Source organism: Amblyraja radiata, chromosome 37 (genome assembly GCF_010909765.2).
Source record: "Amblyraja radiata isolate CabotCenter1 chromosome 37, sAmbRad1.1.pri, whole genome shotgun sequence".
Classification (NCBI taxonomy): Eukaryota; Metazoa; Chordata; class Chondrichthyes; order Rajiformes; family Rajidae; genus Amblyraja; species Amblyraja radiata.
Genome location: NC_045992.1, coordinates 14835723 through 14855831, shown reverse-complemented (window position 1 = coordinate 14855831; position 20109 = coordinate 14835723). Strand labels below are relative to the sequence as shown.

The following is a 20109-nucleotide window of genomic DNA, read 5'->3' as shown; positions in this document are numbered from 1 at the left end:
GTGGGATGGATAGACATTGACCCAAAGGCCTAGATGCTGCTGGAAGCCTGAAGAAAAGTTGCCACCTCGCGACCTCATCTGGCTGTTGATCGTTTTTTTTTGTCCCACAACAAATGTCGGCACCACAGAAATAAAGGCAGCCTAAAATACCATCGTTGGAGAGTGTGTTTTTTTGTGTGTCAGCTAATCACTTGCCTGCATGGGTCTGCAACTCCTCAACACCTCGGCGTAAGTTCACCAACTTTATTTTGCTCCTTCAGGTTTTTCTTGAGTTTGTCTCCTCGTCTCACTGGCATCCTCCGGCCTGCCGACCCAGGCGGCTCCACAGTTGTGTGTGTGTGTGCTCGCGTCACTCCCCCCACAACTTGCACCGCTCGACCCGCGGCACAGCCTCACTCCGCGCCCTGCTGCCACACGCCCCACCGTCACGGAAAGGACAGACGCCCGCGGGCACGAGTCTCCGGCGCCAAGAGGCCCCAACGCTCGGCCGTGTATGAGTTCCGGCTCGTCTCCAGTGGCGGAGGGTCCGCTGTTGTTTGGCCAAGCTGGAGCCCAAAATGGAGGTCAGAAGTTCTTTCCAAACGAGAGGCCCATTTGCCCCCTGTGACATGGAGGTGCATCATTTGAGGTCAGCAACTCTATTGAACTTACAAACCCTCAAGGCGTCTTGACTCTTGGACTTTTGCGGAGATGGGACCAAGGTCCCGCTGGGTTGTGGGGGTGCTGTTAGACTTGCCCCACTTAGATCGTTTGCTACGGTGTGGCCACTGGGGGTAATCCAGTGTTCCAGCACCAGAGACCTTCTGTTGGTGGGCTCCATATTGCACTGTTGACTGGTTCAGGCCCCTGCACAAAGTAGCCTGAGCTAGCAACGGTGCAGATGTGGGTGGGAGAGTGTGTGTGTTGTACCATCCCTCCAACCACAGCGGTGGGAGGAAGGGACATCATCTTCTCCGTTGGCCACCTAGGCTGGCACCAGTGTCGGTGGACCTGGTCATTACTGTGCTGGAAGAATATTGATTCCGACATTGCCATCTGATGCACTCAAGCATTTGGTGGACAATATCTGTTGCATTGTGGCAGGCCAGGGTGAAGCTGGAGGTCCACCTAACTCAGCACGTTGACCAGCTACTGGGAGGTGCCAGAGGTTCTAGTCCATCCTTGCTGTGCGAGCTTGCGGAGATAGTCGCTGCCTTCTCAATCATTCCAACCAGGCATGAGTCTTCACCTCTCCCCAGCGGAGATAACCATGCGGTTCATCGACCGGGAGCCCAGAGGCAGCTGTCCGTTTCTATCTTCATGAAACCTCCTGTGACTTCGGTCAACCTCTGTGTAAAACGGAGATTCTTCGCTCTGCATCTGTTGTATCGTGGACAGAGCGTGGCGTGCTGCCGCCAATCAGGAATCACAGCCAGACACTCGGCCATCTGTTCTCAGGCTTGTTTATGAGCAGCCTGGCTCTTCAGGAGTTTCTGTTTTGTAATTCTGGTTGCACTGCCTCTAGTCCCTTCAGCCTCCTTCTCCCTGCTATCCCCCTGAGCCTGCTGAAAACAGGTGATGCACAGGCGTTGTACCGTGTGTGTCTTTACCTGTCCCTCTCTGCCTTCCTCTCTTTATCATCCCCTCTCACTATCTTCCCCTCTCTCTCTCTCTCTCTCTCTCTCTCTCTCTACCACCCTCTACCTCGCTCTCTCTCTACCTCTCTCTATCTCTGCTCTTCCTCTCTAACCTCAATTCCTACCTCTCTCACCACATCCCCCTCTTCCTTCCTATTTCTACCCCCCTCTCTAACCCTCTCTCTCTACCTCTACGTCTCTCCCGCCATCTCTAACTCCCTATCTCCATTTCTGTCTCTACCTCTCTCTACCTCTCTCTACCTCCCACAATTGTCAACCTCCCTCACCATCTCTCTTGCTACCTCATCCTTTCTGCCTTCCTCTTTCCCTACCTTCCTCTCTATTTTTACCAGTCGCCCTCTCCCTCCCTCTCTACCTCTCTCTCCATCTCTACCCCATCCTCTCTCCCTAGCCCCCATTTGTATTTCCCCTTCTGTTCTCACTCTCTTTATTTCAGACGGGTCACTGCCAGTGTGAGCTGTGCAGTGTCAGTGATTCACCCCACTGTGGCTCTACTCACAAGAGAATCGACCTCTGTCTCTACCTCCATTTTACTTCCAGGAATGGTGTTTGGAGCAGCATTTGATTTGCATCTTATGTCTAATCATAACAATAATGACATAATTTACAATATATATTTTGTGGATGAGATAAATCTCACTGGTACTGCAGGTGAAGCACAATATCAGATGTGCACTGAGGGGGAAGTGCCATCTCGTGTGTACCATGGGCAAGGTGCCATCTCACGTGCGTGTAGTGTTGATGAGGTGCCATCTCATGTGTGTGTACCATGGGCGAGGTGCCATCTTGAGTGTACCATGGGCGAGGTGCCATCTTGTGTGTACTGAGGGTGAGGTGCCATCTTGTGTGTACTGAGGGTGAGGTGCCATCTTGTGTGTACTGAGGGTGAGGTGCCATCTTGTGTGTACTGAGTGTGAGGTGCCATCTTGAGTGTACCATGGGCGAGGTGCCATCTTGTGTGTATTGAGTGTGAGGTGCCATCTTGTGTGTACTGAGTGTGAGGTGCCATCTTCTCCCCTGCAGGAGTGAGTCTTCACTGACCTGTTTGTGACCTGTCAGCTCGCAGCCTCACTGAGGCTCCGCTCTCCCCTGTCCTCCCTGGGAGATGACTTGCCGATCCTCCAGTACTGAGGGTTCCCTGTAAAACAAGAGCACAATATGTGCGGCACGGTGGCGCAGCGGTAGAGTGGCTCCTTACAGCGAAAGAGACCCGGGTGGTGTCTGTACGGAGTTTGTAAATTTTTGATAAAGATTTCTGTTGTGCCTTGAAGACCCTCAAGTACTTGTGCAGACCTAGAAGACGAACACTAAAGTCTATGAACTAAAGTCAGTTCATCACCGTTGTGTTCTTCCTTCACAAGGAGCTTTTATTCCATTAGTTCCAGAGAGGTGAAAAGATCAAGACTGCCACAGGCAGTTTGCAATCAACAATCAAACCGTTATCAAATGACAATGTTGTCAACCTTACCCTCAATGCACTCATCCACCCCTCCCCCACAGACGATGGAAATCGGAAACAAAATGCTGCCAACACTCAGCAGGACAGGCAGCATCTGTGAATAGAGAGTTCAGTTCAGTTAAGTTTATTGTCATGTGTACCAATGTACAGTGAAAAGCTTTAGTTGCGTGCTAACCAGTCAGTGGAAAGACTACATGATTACAATCGAGCCGTGTACAGATACATGATAAGGGGAATAACGTGAATAACTCCAGTAAGGTCCAATCAAAGAGAGTCTGCAGGTCTTCAATGAGGTGGACAGTAGCTCAGAACTGCTCTCTAGTTGTTGGTAGGATGGTTCAGTTGCCTGATAACAGCTGGGAAGAAAGACACAAAGTTTTAGAAACACTCAGCTGGTCAGTCAGCGTCTGTGGAGAGAGTAATCATGCTCCAGCATCAATGCTAATATTTTTCTGGCTCTTTCTGTTGAGATTGTGGGCTGCTGCCGGTTCCATGACCTTTAAACCAGGCCCAGTGTCAGTGACAGGTAACCGAGGAGGTGGTGGGGAGGGGGAGACATTCAGCTCTGGGCTGGGTGCTGGGCAATGCCGGTGCAGAGGCCCTCTGCTGGCTGGCCACAGTATTACTGGCACTGTGGCCAACCTCACCTCCACCTGTCCAAGGTGACCATCTTGGACGATGCCTCAGAAGACATCAACCCCCCAAAGTCTGCCTTGGACCCCTGAAACACTCTGAAGAGGGTTTTATCCAAACACTTTGCTTTTGACAAACTGCGATCCGTCTTAATACTTATCTGACATGAAATGTCAGCTCTGTTTCTCTTCCCACAGATGCGGCCTGACCTGCTGAGAATGTGCAGCCTTTTCTGCTTATATTTTAGTGTTTCAGCATCTGTGTTTTATTCTGACTTTTCTATGTTTTACTGATGACAATGCCTTAATTGCAGGGCCCTTTATCTGTGAGAATCCACACACCTCACAGTGCAGCCCACCCCCCACCCCAATAGTCTCCTCCTGGGTGGCAAAAAAATGTGTGGCACAGTGGCGCAGTGGTAGAGTTGCTGCCTTACAGCGCCAGAGACCCAGGTTCAATCGACTATGGGTGCTGTCTGTACGGAGTTTGTACGTTCTCCCTGTGACCATGTGGGTTTTCTCCGGGTGCTCCGGTTTCTTCCCACATTCCAAAGACGTACAGGTTTGTAGGTTAATTGCCGTTAGTATAATTGTAAATTGTCTCCAGTGTGTAGGAGAGGGTTAGTGTGCGGGGGTCGCTGGTCAGCGCGGACTCGGTGGGCCGAAGGGCCTGTTTCCGCGCTGTGTATCTCCAAACTAAACTAGAGTAAAAAAAATCCTCCGGCATGTTATTCTAAGCTCTCCGAGTTCTTGACTGTCGGAGCTGGGCCCTCTCCGGTCTCTGGTCTGGATCAGGGATTGGGAATGCCGGGAGTGGGGAATACCTGTAGCCTGTGTGATCCGCTCTGCCAAGGTTTAGCTTTGCTCAGTGTTGCTTTGACAGCCACATTGAGAATTAACCAGGCATGTTAACGTCCCAGAGACGCTTACACAACGGCTGCTAGGAGCGCTGGCACGCTGAACAGTCTCTGTACAACTTCAAAATAATCCTCTTCACAAAACCCAAAGCATCCTGTGGCTTTATGGCCCTTCATCACCAGGAGAGAGATATTCATGTTCAGAGTTACCGGGCCAGCTTAACAGCTCCACTTCCCTTGTCGTCAGAACTGGATAGGAAACTTGCAGAGGGATATAGGAGCAAAATTAGGCCATTTGGCCCATCGATTCTGCTCCGCCATTCGATCAGGGCTGATCTACCTTTCCCTCTCAACCCCATTCTCCTGCCTTCTCCCCATAACCTTTGACCCCCTTCCTAACACAGAGCCTGTCGTTCTCCGCTTTAAATAAATACCCAACGACTTGACCTCCACAGCCGTCTGTGGCAATGAATTAATTCCACAGATTCACCACCCTCTGTCTAAAGAAATTTCTCCTCATGTGGGTCAAACGCAGGCAAATGGGGACCGGGGTAAATGGGCATGTTGGTCAGCATGGAGGAGTTGGGCCGAAGGGCCTGATTCATGCTGTATGACTCAAGGGTGCCTGCCCTTCAGGTCAGGCCTGTTATGTGTAGGAAAGAACTGCAAATGCTGGTTTAAACCTAAGATAGACACAAAGTACTGTAGTAACTCAGTGGGTCAGGAATCTCTCTGGAGAAAAGGAATAGTTGCTGTTTCAGGTCTGAAGAAGGGTTTCGGGCCAAAGCGTCACCTATTCCTTCTCTCCAGAGATGCTGCCTGACCGGCTGAGTTCCTCCAGCATTATGTGTCTATCTAGAGCGTGTAAGTGTGAGATGCCCAGTCTATGTTGCTGTTGCTGTGGTGTCCAGCTGGTCCTGGTTCTGGGTGGGATGTGTGGGTATCAGGCTGGGCTAACCATGTGCTTTTCCTTCCGCGCTTGGGACCAGTCCCATTGAGCATGTGCAGACCGCCTGGCCGGCGACCAGCTCCGCCCACCCGGCCCCTCCCCCCGCTCCGGCCGGCCAACCCGCTCTCGCTAACCCCATGATGTCGCCGCCCGCCACTGCCAATCAGGATGGTGTCGCCGTGCCCGCCTCGCCCGCTCGCCTAAGGTATCAGATGCTTAATAGAGCTTGGTAGAGCTGGGTGCAGCTTGGTAGAGCATGGTAGAGCATGGTGGCGCGATTGCTGGTGTGCATGTCTGCTAACCCCTTGTCTGCTGGGCTAAGGTACCAGAGCTGCTCGGGGTGGGATGGGCCGATGCAACATCTGTGCAGATGTGGGATGCCCAGGGTAGTTGGGAAGGGCACGCCCATTGGGGAATGGATCTGCCACACAGCGTTGGCCCAAGATTGCCCACTTCCATTCGCCGAGGTAGAGTGGTGTGCATGGAGCCAACGGAAGGGAGCTTTCCATCTCCTAGGCCCTACACTCATCCCTGGAACACCTGGATAATAGAGACACCTATGCCAGGTGTGGGCAAGTCAAAGCCTAACATGGACATGGGAGTGTGGTGCAGGTGTGGAGTTGCTGCCTCACGGCGCCAGAGACCCTGGTTCGATTCTGACCACGGGTCCTGCCTGTACTGAGTTTGTACGTTCTCCCCGTGACCACGTGGGTTTTCGCCAGGTGCTCTGGCTTCCTCCCGCTCTCCAAAGACGTGCAGGTTTGTAGGTTAATTGGCTTCGGTAAAATTGTGGAGGAATTGCAGATGCTGGTTTACCAACTAAAGGACACAAAGTGCTGGAATAACTCAGCGGGTCAGGCAGCATCTCTAAGGAACATGGATAGGCGACATTTCGGGTCGGGACCCTTCTTCAGACTGATTGCAGTGGGCGAGGGGTGGGAAGAAAGGTGGAAGAGAGGAGAGGCAGGACAAAGCCTGGCAGGCAATAGGTGAACACAGGTGAGGGGGGGGGGGGGGGGTTTCGATAGGTAGCTGGTTGTAGTCGGGTTATTTTGGGGAAGCCTTATGTCTGCCCCGCTGCATAACCCCAGCCGGGGAAAGATGAATGAATACGATTATTGGCCAAGCATGTCCACATTCAAGGAATTTGCCTTGGTGCTCCGCTCACAAGTAACACGACATACCGTAAACAATTAATAATTACACATAAAACATTAAACATTAATAATAAAACATTATAGTTTAAACATGTGAATGAAATAAAATACCAGAGCAAAAGGGGGCTACAGACTTCTGGATATTGAGCAGAGCTACTAATATGCTGTGTTTTGATTAAACATCCTGACTGTTTCTCCCCAAAGATCTCCCTGTTTCTTTTCTCTTCTGCAGCTTGCACTGATAGTCTGTAATACTCTGCTTTGCTTGAGTAACCCAGAACTAATCCATCTGCCTCTTCTCACTTTGTTTCAGCCGTGTATCCGTTCCTGCCCTCCCTTCCACGGTTATCCATGCCTCCGATATTCCCAGCCGCACCTTCCCTTCCAATTCCCCCTCCTCTCTTTCAGCAACCGTTTTATCTCAGTTGGTGCGATATTCCCCAACCGCACGGTATGCAAACTCTTCACCTACTGTATTTAACCCTGCCTTTGGTCTTCACAGCTTCAGTGGAAACGCCACACTCTCCCCCCCTCTCTTCTCCGTCCTAATATTACTCAATGGGAACCGAGTGATCCAATGTATTTTGTCAATGCTGTTGTTGATACAAATACATCTACTGATGCTCCTGAACACATCATCAGTGATGTAACCTGGGGTCCATTGGGTGTTTCGGGTCTTTCAACATGAGACAACCTCACCCAGGCGACCCAGCCGTGGTTGATCAGACCACGACTTGTGTTCAGGTGGAATTCGCTACTCCCCATGGACCTCCTCTGCTGATCCAGAGCCATCTCGAGGCCTTCTACGCTGCCTCTGTGGTGTTCCTGATGGCCTTTCTCCTCGCCACTCCGTTTATGCCCAGTGCACTCAAGGCTTTGTAGAGCGATTGCCCTGCAAAACCTCTGCACCCTGCCTCCATCCTTTGATGCTCCACTTTATCCGATTGTCCGCATCTTACCGGCTTTACGGGCAAAGCTGGCAGTGCAACTATGTCTCGAGCAAGCGTAATCTCTGTAATAACTCTGCAATAATGTTGTTGACTATGTTGAGGGGATTTTAGGGAGAATGAGATGGGATTAGTGTACGGTTAATGGATGTGGCTGCTGGATGGTTGGCACAGACTTGGCAAAGAAAACCATCTTCTCGTGTGTTGACATGGCAGCGCTGCTAGTAGAGCCACTGCCTCACAGCTCCAGAGACCAGGGTTCAATCCCCGCCTCGGGCACTGTCTGGGTGGAGTTTGCACGTTATCCCTGTGGCCGTGAGAGCTTCCTGTGGGTCCTCTGGTTTTCTCCAACGTCGCAGAGAGACGTTGGAGAACGTCTTGCCTTGCCTTTATAAACTGCGCCATTCCCAATTCAATGAAGTGTTCTGCTCAAATCCAGTAATAAGTAGGAAGGAACTGCAGATGCTGCTTTACACCATAGATAGACACAAAATGCTGGAGGCATGTTGTCACAGGCAGCATCCCTGGAGAAAAGGAACAGGTAGCATTTTGGGCTAGGACCCTCCTTCAGACTCTAGAACTGTATGTAGAGTCTAAGAAGTGTCTCGACTCGAAACATCACCTATTGCATTTCTCCATAGATGCTGCCTGACCCGCTGAGTTACTCCACCATTTTGTGTCTATTCTGCTGTATGTAGTTTTCTTGAGGTGGTTACAAGGACATGCAGCATAAACAGAAGTCTTAACTGGTGGTGGGGTGGAAGCTCGGAGCTCATCAACACCAGCTGGTCCCTCGGAAGATGCAGGGAGAGTGGTGCCACACAGACCAGGGTGGGTCTGCTCTGACCGTCTGTCCGTGCTGGGTTGGCGACCTTGGTTGATGTAGCTGCTAGTGCGCAACATCTGGCGAGGCACTGGGGAGCAACATCTGCTCAGCAATCCAGGGCTGGTCACTGGCTTACATCAGCTGGTTAGTACCTCTGGGCCAGTCTGCCGTGCAACATCTGGGGAGCACCCATTGGTGAGTCCCTGGGGTCCCTGGGTAACCCATGGCTGAGTTACGATGCAGCATCTGGGTACCACCCATTGCGGGGCAACCCCTTGTTGAGTCACTAGAGTGCAACATCTGGAGAACCACCATCTGGTAATCACTATTGATCAATCACTGGGGTATAACATCTGTGGAGCATCCATTGGTGAGTCCCTGAGGTACCACATCTGGCGGGCAACCGTAGGTGAGTCCCTGGGGTTCAACATCTGTAGACCACCCATTGGTAAACCCCCTGTCCCACTGTACGAGGTAATTCAAGAGTTCTCCCGTGTTTTCCCCTGATTCGAACTCGGAGAATGCCCGTAGTGGGTCCGTAGGAGTTTGTGGATGCCACGTAGCGGCTCGTAATGCTAATGGTAGGTACTTGGGAAATCCGGTAAACTCGTGACATTTTTTCATCCCTGCAAAAAATGTCCACGAGTAAAAATATCCTTGTGATGAAAATTTTTTTTTTTGTTACTCGTAGGAGCCACTACGAGACATCCAACTCCTACGGACCTGCTACGGACATTCTCCGAGTTTGAATCAGGGAAAAACTCAGGAGAACTCTTGAATTTCCTCGTACAGTGGGACAGGGGCTTAAGTCATGGTGATACAACATCTGGTTGGCACCCATTGATATGTCACTGAGGTATATCTGCAGATCATTGGGGAGTCCCTGGAATAGAACATCTGGTGAGCGCCCATTGGTGAATTGTGGGGTTGCAACATCTGGGGAGTACCCCTCAGTGAGTCATGGGGTACAACATCCGGTGGGCACCCATTGGTGAGCCCCTGGGGCACAATATCTGGTGGGCACCACCGTGTGGACAAGCAGAACCATCAGAGCCGGGTGCTTCTGCCCGCTGACCTCTGCTGGCTGTGAGATTGGGCGGACATCTCCTTGACCAAACGCCATGGCATCCCTCGTAGTCTGGGTTCATCGGTGAGGAGAGGCTTCTCAAGCTTAGGCCGGAGAGTCACCAACGCCAGCAAACGTCAGCAGAGAACTGACCCAAACTGGTGAAAGTAACCCGATCATCTCCTATATATCGGCAAAACCAAGCGCAGACTGGGCAATCATTTCGCTGAACACCTCTGTCCAGTCTGCCTTAGCCTATGTGATCTCCTGGTTGCTAAACACTTTAACTCAAGGGTTCCCAACCTGGGGAGTAAATCTCGTCTACCCAGGGGGTCAATTTGTTGATTTAGGATTTGTACATATTTTTTCTCATTGACTGACTGTGTTTGGTTCTGGTATACTGGTATCTGTTCATCGTTAGTTGTTCATAAATAAGTGAAATGACATTGTTGTGTGCTATTAAAGTTGCCAGGGGTGAGCGGGACCAAAAAGGTTGGGAGCCCCCCTGCTTTAACTCTCCCTCCCATTCCCACACTGACCTTTCTGTTCTGGGCATCCTCCAATGTCGGATTGAAGCCAAATGCAAAATGGAGGAACAGCACCTCATATTTTACTTGGGCAGCTCACACCCCAGCGGTATGAATGTTGATTTCTCTAACTTAAAGTAAACCTTGCTTTCAATAGACAATAGACAATAGGTGCAGGAGTAGGCCATTTGGCCCTTTGAGCCAGCACCGCCATTCAATACGATCATGGCTGATCATCCCCAATCAGTACCCCATTCCTGCCTTCTCCCCATATCCCTTGTCTCCGCTATTTTTAAGAGCCCTATCTAGCTCTCTCTTGAAAGCATCCAGTGAACCTGCCTCCACCGCCCTCTGAGGCAGAGAATTCCACAGGCTCACCACTCTGTGAGAAAAAGTGTTTCCTCGTCTCCGTTCTAAATGGCTTACTCCTTATTCTTAAATTGTGGCCCCTGGTTCTGGACTCCCCCAACATTGGGAACATGTTTCCTGCCTCTAGTGTGTCCAAGCCCTTAACAATCTTATATGTTTCAATAAGACCCCCTCTCATCCTTCTAAACTCCAGAGTGTACAAGCCCAGCTGCTCCATTCTCTTAGAATATGACACCCACCATCCCGGGATTGAACCTTGTAAACCTACGCTGCACTCTCTGAATAGCAAGAATGTCCTTTCCCTCTCTCTCCATCCCTCCCCCACCCTGGTAACCGTACTAGCTTCAGTGTCTATTTCCATTGTGAGCTCCACCTCCCTTGATTATCATTACATTTTGCATATCTTTCATTCATTTGTACAACATCTCTCTCTATCACCATCTGTATCTCTCGTTGCCCTCTCCCCTGACCCTCAGTCTGAAGAAGGGGGGCCTCGACCTGAAACACCACCTAATCCTTCTCTCTAGAGGTGCTGCCTGACCCGCTGAGTTACTGCAGCTCGTTGTGTTTATCTTCTGTAGTCTTTGTAATACATGTGTTTCTCTAACGTTCTTCTCGGAGTAGATCCGATGTCAAGCCACCCAAACCAAGGACTGCTTTAGAGGCGATTTGCATCACTCCTCTTTTCAACGCGTCCTATTTGCCCCAACGAACCCGACCTAGTGCCGTTCCCCTGGGAAAGGCCAAGATGAGGTACCATAACTCAGTGGAAACTAATCCAGCAAAGGGCCACATGTGCAGAGCATATACGGATATACATGGATTAATAACTGGACAACAAGCCCTGGCAATAGTTGAACTGTTCATCCTGACTTCTGTCCGGAATGAATATTAGCGTGTGCTAAGATATTAATTGGTGTGTTGCAGATATATTGCAGTTTCTCAGGCAGAAGATGCACCTGTTCCTCTGTCTCTCCAGTCTTAGTTTAGTTTAGAGGTACAGTGCAGAAATGGCTCCTTCATTCCACCGAGTCTGCGCCGACCAGTGATCCCCATTCACTAGCACAGTGGTTCCCAACCTTTTTTAGCTCATGACCCCCTTGGGATATTTAATTTTTCTGTGCCCCCCCCCACCCCCCCGACATTATTAGCGGAAAAAATGTACTTCAATATTATAATACCTTCCATAAAAATATCAGTGTCTATTAATTGCACATATATTCTCTTTTATTCTATTCCACAAACATCAAAAATATTTAAACTACACAGATTTACATTTATTAGAACTGAGTTTTAGGAGGCAACAGGATGTGTGGCTCTGTGGCCCCCTTCATTGAACCTGTGGCCCCCTAAATCCCAATTTTTTTCTGTGGCCCCCTCTGAAATTTGCCATAGCCCCTTTGGGGTTGGGAATCACTGCACTAGCACACTCCTACACACTAGAAACAATTTGCAATTCTTACCAAAGCCAATTAACCTACACACGTTTTTGGAGTGTGGGAGGAAACCAGAAGGAATCAGCAGTAGTCAGGATCGAACCTGGGTCTCTGGCGCTGTAAGGCAGCAACTCTACCGCTGTGCCATCCTGCCGCCCAATACAACACTGTTCCCACCTGCTTCCTCCGTGTGAGTTATGTTCTAATAATTCAGAGCTGGCATCTGAGCCAAGAGTTTGTGGATTCCAGACTCCATGCCGAGAGAACTGAGCACAAAATCCTGGCTGATCCACAAGTCCAGTACCAAAGCGTTTAAGAAGGAACTGCAGATGCTGGAAAATCGAAGGTAGACAAAAGTGGAGAAACTCTGCGGGTGCAGCAGCATCTATGGAGCGAAGGAAATAGGCAACGTTTCGGCTCGAAACGTTGCCTATTTCCTTCGCTCCATAGATGCTGCTGCACCCGCTGAGTTTCTCCAGCACTTTTGTCTACCTTCAGTACCAAAGTGTGTTGTTGCAAGAGAGGTGGAACTTAGTTCACATCTGCCCTCTAGAGGCCATTGACGATCCCAAGGAACCACTGAGCTAGTTGTCAGACTTTAGTCATAGAGCGATACAGCAGGGAAACAGGCCCTTCAGCCCAACTTGCCCACACCAGCCAACATGTCCCATCTATACTAGTCCCTCCTGCCTGCTTTTGGCCCATAGACTTCTAAACCTATCCTATCCATGTACCTGTCTAAATGTTTCTTAAACAGGTGATAGTCCCTGCCTTAACTACTTCCTACGTCAGCTAGTTCCATAATCCCACAACTCTTTGTATGAAAAAGTTACCCCTCAGGTTCCTATTTTAGTCTTTAGACTCTAGAGTTACAGCGCAGAAAAAGACTCTTCGGCCCACCGAGTCCGTCCCGACCATTGATCACCCCGCACACTAGCACTATCCTACACACTAGGAACAATTTACAATTTTACCGAAGCCAATTAACCTACAAACCAGCAAGTCTTTGGAGCGTGGGAGGAAACCGGAGCACCCGGAGAAAACCCACGCGGTCACGGGGAGAACGTACATGCTCCGTACAGACAAGCGCCTGTAGTCAGGATCGAACCCGGGTCTCTGGTGCTGTAACTCAGCAACTCTCCCACTGTATCACCCGTTGTCCTCCATATCCTCGCCTAATATGTATCCCACAGGCAACACCTTAACAAAAGCGATCTGCCCCGTAGCTCACTTTTTGTTGGAAGTCGGCGAGCTTTATACACACGAGTGGCTGTACAGTTGCTGGAAAGATGACGTGGCATCTCCTGAGTTTGCAGAAGGCGCTAAAGTAAAGCAGTGTTGAGATGTGAGAAGGCAGAGTGGGATAAGTGGTCCTTTCTTCCTGTGCTGTGAGGAGCCTGCCCCCCTCCCCCCCCCCCCCCCCCCCCCCCCCCCCTTCATGAGTGTGGTGTCAGGGGTGGTGGTGGAGGGAGAGATACTGGGGCCAGAGCCTGCGATGTGCGTACAGGGACTGCACTCGGTCACCTGATGGTCTGATGCTCTTGCTCAGCACGAGCAGGCTCTCTGGGTTTGGAACTGGGACGTTGGCCTCGCAGCAGGTAGTGCTGCTGCCTCGCAGCGCCAGTGACTCAGGTTCAATCCCAAATGAAGCCAGAAGCTCTCAGCTGCGAAGTGTTCAGTGAGTTATATCTGCAACACCAGACGGTTGTAAATAACAAATTTATTACGATAGGATAGAATTTTATTCACCCCCGCATTCTTTGGGGAAATTTGTATGCCAACAGTCATAACACACAATAAGGTACACGAAAACTTGAAATTAAAATTTAATTAAAAGTGAATTGAGCAATATCTGACCTGGGGTAATAATGTTAATAGGTTTTTTAGAATGAATCCTCGCTTGGAGTTGGGTCTGCCACGATAAATGTTCCATGTATACCCTCCCCATGTGGACAGCATGAAGAAAGCTTCTGCCTCCCCCACCCTCTTCACCCCACTCATGCCTAATATGCAGCTGTGACGCTCAGTTACCAACTAGCTTCACCTCTTCCACCGTGTGGGGTTTCTCTGGGCTTTGTTTCAACGCGGTGGCAATTTATAAAGATAATTTTAATATTTTAATAATAATCGCTCTTTTCTTAATTGGCGATTGCACTAATAAATGTGGAATCGGCTTTTACTGCAAATGATGAATCTCCAGGGAGTGCTGAAGCCGTCTCTCTGAGCGCTACTTTCAACAGGCAGGCAGATGCTAACCTTTCCCCACGTTCTTTCTCCAAGACCATGTTTCTCTTTATTAAGATAGAATTTCTAGGTCTGTGATTGAATCTCAGCCCAATGCAAGACCATCTCCTCTGGGGGTTGGCATTGTGTTGGGCCACTGACCTTTCGCCTCTGGGACAGAGTTCCCTGTCAGAAGAGTAGGCATAATGTGTAGGAAGGAACTGCAAATGCTGGTTTTAACCGAAGATAGACTAGAGTAACTCAGCGGGGCAGGCCCGAAAAAGTCACCCATTCCTTCTCTCCAGAGACGCTGCCTGTCCCGCTGAGTTACTCCAGCTTTTTGTGTCTGTCTTCTTTTTAGAAGAGTAGACACTTTGCTTTGACCAGGGTAGTGGGCATCTCCAGTTAGGGTCATGTAACGGTGGTTGACATGGTCAGATAGATACAGCTTCACCACCGATTTTCCAGCAACTGGTGATCCGGCCCAACTTTAATCCAGAGAACTTAATCAGAGGCTGACTTTGTGGGTCAGTGTCTCTGAGGCCGTGACCTCTGTTGGTCAGGCAAAACGGAGAATCCACAAAGGCTCTGGAACCAAGCACACCAAGAACTGGAGAATCGGTGGTGGACCCGTGATCGCATTTGTGCCACTGTATTTAGAAATATTAACATGTTGTTCATTTGATATGCAGATTCATCCTCAGCACAGGCAGACAAGTAAGTCAAGATGCTTATGGATAGCAAGGGTAAAAGTCCAAAAATGAATGTCCCCGCTTACATTTCAGAAACTGTAGTGCTCTACACTGTAAGCATAGAATTGAGTATGATCTGATTAGATTCTAGATTAATACGGGTGTCAGGGGTCATAGGGCAAAGACGGGTGTGTGGATGAGAGGGAAGGATAGATCAGCCTTGATTGAATGGCGGATTCAATTTGATGGGCTGAATAGCCTAATTCTGCTCCTATCACTGATGACCTTATCTATGACCCAGGAATAAGGAGTGAGCCATTTAGAACGGAGACGAGGAAACACTTTTTCTCACAGAGAGTGGTGAGTCTGTGGAATTCTCTGCCTCAGAAGGCGGTGGAGGCAGGTTCTCTGGATGCTTTCAAGAGAGGGCTCTTAAAAATATCGGAGTCGGGGGATATGGGGAGAAGGCAGGAACGGGGATTCGGGATGATCAGCCATGATCACATTGAATGGCGGTGCTGGCTCGAAGGGCCGAATGGCCTACTCGTGCACCTATTGTCTATTGTCATTGGGGCAAATTTTGTATAATTTTGATCCCAGCAGAAAATTTAGAAACATGAATCCAGGTTGGAGATGGAACTTGCTGCCGTAGCTCTGGGAAGTGCATGCTGTTGCTCAGATCCTTGGCTTGTAAAGCTACAAGCACTAATCTCCAAGCTCCAATCTTGGACACAGTTTATGTGCAGTCCCGCTGACCCCGAGCTGCCTTTACCCGCGGCAAATTATTGGGGACGGATGCACATTTTGCTCTGGCCAAATAAAGTCAGATCTTAACGGAAAGCAATATTTCATTTTGTTGTTCTGTATTCTCTTGCCATTCCTTAAAATATTTTGAATGTATTTCAACAAGTGAAATCACCAGGCTTTTTGGAAGTCAGCAGTCTCTGCTCTGCAGGAGAAACTGCACTATGTGTTATGTTTGCCAAGGGAGTTGAGATTAACATTATTTTGTCTCCTTTTCAACGCAGTTGGCAGCAGACGACCTCTTCCTCCCTTAACTACCAGGCTGAATCTGCTCACGTCACTAGAACTAGGTACTTTCCTACTGATTTGTGTCTAAGTCAGTACAAGTTGGTAACAGAGCACTAATGCAGTTATCCACAAGGGCACTGCACTCATGCACTAATGCAGTGCAATATTAACCTGTTAACAGAAGCACCAAGTATTCACGTTGCATGGATACGTGCATTGCTCTTGCTTCCTTCACAGTGCAGGCGCATTTCTGCATTTAAACGAGGCTAACATCAAGTCCACTCCACCCTCACATCAGTCTGAAGAAGGGTTTCGACCCGAAACGTCGCCCATTACCTTCGAGCCAGCACCTCCATTCAATGTGATCATGGCTGATCATCCCCAATCAGTACCCCATTCCTGCCTTCTCCCCATATCCCCTGACTATTATAGGGCTATTTTTAAGAGCCCCATCTAGCTCTCTCTTGAAAGCATCCAGAGAACCTGCCTCCACCGCCCTCTGAGGCAGAGAATTCCACTAGGTATGTCCTTTTATTCTGAGGCTGTGGCCTCTGGTCCTAGACTCTCCCACTAGTGGAAACATCCTCTCCACATTCACTCTATTTCACTATTCAGTAAGTTTCAATGAGGTCCCCCTCACCCTTGTAAACTCCAGCAAGTACATGCCCAGTGCCGTCAAACGCACATCAAATGTTAACCCAATCATCCCTGGTTTGCTAATCTCTTTCTCTCCCAACCTTGTGGGTTTTAGTTTGGTAGACCCCAAATCTGACCCAACTGCACTGAAACCCTACTAGTATATGGCCTTTCTTTGCTAACCTACACAAAAGCAACATAGCTTGGAAGACATAACTCTCTAAAAAAAAGAAGTGGTCACAATTTGCATGCTGATGTAACTGGCAAATCCATAACTAATATGCGGCTCTTTCTTAAATTATCACCGCAGTCCGTCTACCTGGCTCTGTGGCACAGGACCTGCTGACTGAGACATTTTAAGTCACATCTGTGTGTCACAAGGAAAGTGGAAGGAAAGGATGCTAAGTGATGGAGTAACTCGGTGGCTCAGGCAGCATCTCTGGAGAATATGGACAGGTGGCGTTTCGAGCCGGGTCCCTTCTTCAGACATGGGTAGAGTGGATGTGGAGAGGATGTCTCCACTAGTGGGAGAGTCTAGGACCAGAGGCCAAAGCCTCAGAATATAAGGACATACCTTTAGGAAGATGAGGAGGAATTTCTTTAGTCAGAAGGTGGTGAATCAGTGCAATTCATTGCCACAGACGGCTGTGGAGGCCAAGTCAATGGATATTTTTTAAGGCGGAGATTGACAGATTCCTGATTAATTTGGGTGTCAGGGGTTTTGGGGAGAAGGCAGGAGAATGGGGTTGAGAGGGAAAGATAGATCAGCCACGATTGAATGGCGGAGTAGACTTGATGGACTAATTCTGCTCCTATAACCTATGGACTTATGGCATGAAGAAGGGTCCCGACCCAAAATATAATCTATCCATTTTCTCCAGAGATGCTCCAGAAACCCTGAGTTACTCTTGCACTTTGTTTTCTTTTGTGCAAAGCAGCATCTGCAGCAACCTGTTTGTACGAGGTGCAAGGGACGGTGAGCACTTGATATTCACGGGGAACGGTCCCTTTTGTCTCTGGATTCCTTTTCTCTGGGCAGGAGCTTGGTAAAGCCACTCCTGCATTGGAAACTGAAGGTACATAAGTACAAAGTGCTCTCTTAATGCCCGAGGATTGATAAGGGCAGAGCATTGGACGTTACTGATATGGACTTGAAACAAAGGTTTGACAAGATTGTGGTCATCTTGAAGGTAAGGGAACTATGGGGAGTGCTAGCTAATTGGATACCTAATTGGCTTGATGGTAGGAAGCAGAAGTTGATGGTGGCAGGTTCGTTATAGACGAGAGTCCCTGATCAGTGTTGTGTCTCTGGGAACGATGCTGGGCTCATTGTTGTTTGCCATATATATAAACGATTTCGATACATCAAATCGTGAAAGGCCTGGATCGAGTGGATGTGGAGAGGATGTCTCCATTATTGGGAGAGTCTAGGAGGCCACAGGCCACATCCTCAGAATAACAGGACGTAACTTTAGAAATTGAGATGAGGTGGAATCTGTGGAATTCTTTGCCACAGAAGGCTGTGAAGGCAAAGTCATTGGATATTTTTAAGGCAGAGATTGATAGATTCTTGATTAGTACGGGTGTCAGGGGTTATGGTGAGAAGGCAGGAGAATGGGGTTAGGAGGGAGAGATAGATCAGCCATGATTGAATGGCAGAGTAGACTTGATGGGCCGAATGGTCTAATTCTGCTCCTATCACTTATGACCCGATGAACTTTGTTATAGACTACTCTGAAGAAGTTCTCCGATGAGAGTTCTGCAACGCCCTCTGTCGCTGCTCCTGCTCCAGCTCCACCACCACGTTTTATCATCGACTGCTTTGATCGGTCGTTTTCACACCTTACATTCTCTTTGTAAACCCTTCCATACATCTAGTTTCCCGCTCCCCTGACTCAGTCTGAAGAAGGGACTCGACCTGAAACGTCACCCATTCCCTCTCTCCAGAGATGCTGCCTGTCCCAGCATTTTGTGTCTATCTTTGTTATAGATGTCTCTTGCTGAAAGGTCATCGTGGGCACAGGCAGGTGAGAGTGTGAGTGGAACTAGTTGCCAACTTTCTCACTCCCAAATAAGGGACAAAATGTCAAAATACGAGACAAATTCCCGACGGCAATTTGATTACCGACTCGGCCGTGGCTGGGTGAATAATGAGTTGGCCCGGGTGCTGGACTGCGCACAAAGCCCAGCCGGTGGGCCAGCTGAGGAGTTTTGGCCCGCGTGATGTCACACGCAAAGTCCAGCACCCCATCCAACTCGTGAACCGATGATCGGCCATGAGAAGGAGGGGTGGTGGTGTCGGTGGTAAGCGAAGGTCTGAAGGTCGGACAGCTGGCTGGGCTGCCGACCGACGGGGCCACGGGCGAGGTGCTGCTGCTGCACTCCATGGGCTGCACTACGTCGGGATGGGTGAGGCGGGGCCGGACTCGGTGCTCTGACCCGACAGTCCCCTCGACCCGAATAGTAGCAGTCAAATACGGGACAAGGGCGGTCCTGTACGGGACAAGGGCGGTCCTGTACGGGACAAACCAATTTAGCCCAAATAAACGGATGTCCCGGCTAATACGGGACAGTTGGCAACCCTTAGTGGAACGCAGGATGTTTAATGCCAGTTCCGCACCGCCATTACACTGGCTATTGCCCTTGTTGCCCCCTGACCAAAAGTACAATCGGACGACAATAAGTGGCAAAAACCTGGGGGGATAAAAAAAGAGGAAATGTTTTTAGTTTAGTTTATTTATTGTCATGTGTACAGTGAAAAGCTTTTGTTGCGTGCTAACCAGGCAGCGGAAAGGGTCTCGACCTGAAACGTCACCCATTCCTTCTCTCCAGAGATGCTGCCTGTCCAGAGTCCTGAGTTACTCCAGCTTTTTGTGTCTATCAGCGGAAAGACAGTACATGATTACCGTCGAGCCATCCACAGTGTACAGAGAGATTTGAAAGAGTGGAGCGATTGTAGTGGGTGATTACCGATGACCAACATCCAAAGAGTCCCTTGGCTTGGGGTACCATCTTGGATCGAGCATTGCCAAACCGAGCTCCTCACACTGGGCTGGGGCCACGAGAGCCTGATTGCGATTAACAGTTGCTGCTGCCATAATCACAGACAACTAATGCTTCTATACTTTACCATGGAGTGTGGGTGAGAGTTGGCCACTCATTCCACTTCCAGGATCCGGCTCTCTGGCTCCCCCACCTGATCGGAGGTCTGCGCCATTGATGATGAGAGGACTCTTGCAGTTCGCTACCTGTTGACCAACCTGCCTCCACTCCCCGCATTCCCCCACTCACTCTCCACCCTGTATTTTTTCTCTTTCCCCCACAGTGACGGCTTCAGAAGCGGCGGCCCCCCGGCCCCAGCGCCCCCAGTGCCTGCCTCCAAACCCAACGTGGTCAGCACGGCAAGCATCAGACCTGCTCCCTATCAGCAGCCCAAAGGTAATGACCGGAGCAGTCGCTCCCACTGCAGGAGCAGTTTCCCAGAGAGGAGGATGTGATGGGAGGCTCCCAGAGGGGAGGAAGAAATCGGGTGGTTCCCAGGGGAAGGTCCCAAAGAGGAGGGAGTGATGGGAGTGATTCATTGCCACAGACAGCTGTGGAGGCCAAGTCAATGGATATATTTAAGGCAGAGATAGATAGATTCTTGATTAGTATGGGTGTCAAG

The 20109-nt window shown here is 49.6% G+C and overlaps 1 protein-coding gene across 6 annotated transcripts in view; it reads left to right on the top strand.

The window, feature by feature from the left end:
- The window catches only part of ldb3 (LIM domain binding 3), a 124333-nt gene that overhangs the window by 91233 nt on the left and 12991 nt on the right, over window positions 1–20109 (top strand). For 4 of the 6 annotated variants that reach the window (XM_033012666.1, XM_033012665.1, XM_033012661.1 and 1 more), the window contains 4 exons: window positions 5575–5739; window positions 11051–11179; window positions 15806–15871; window positions 19771–19883. In XM_033012666.1, coding sequence (XP_032868557.1) covers window positions 5575–5739; window positions 11051–11179; window positions 15806–15871; window positions 19771–19883 — 473 coding nt within the window. The remainder of the gene's footprint in view (window positions 1–5574; window positions 5740–11050; window positions 11180–15805; window positions 15872–19770; window positions 19884–20109) is intronic. The other 2 variants (XM_033012663.1, XM_033012664.1) reach the window with 2 other exon arrangements.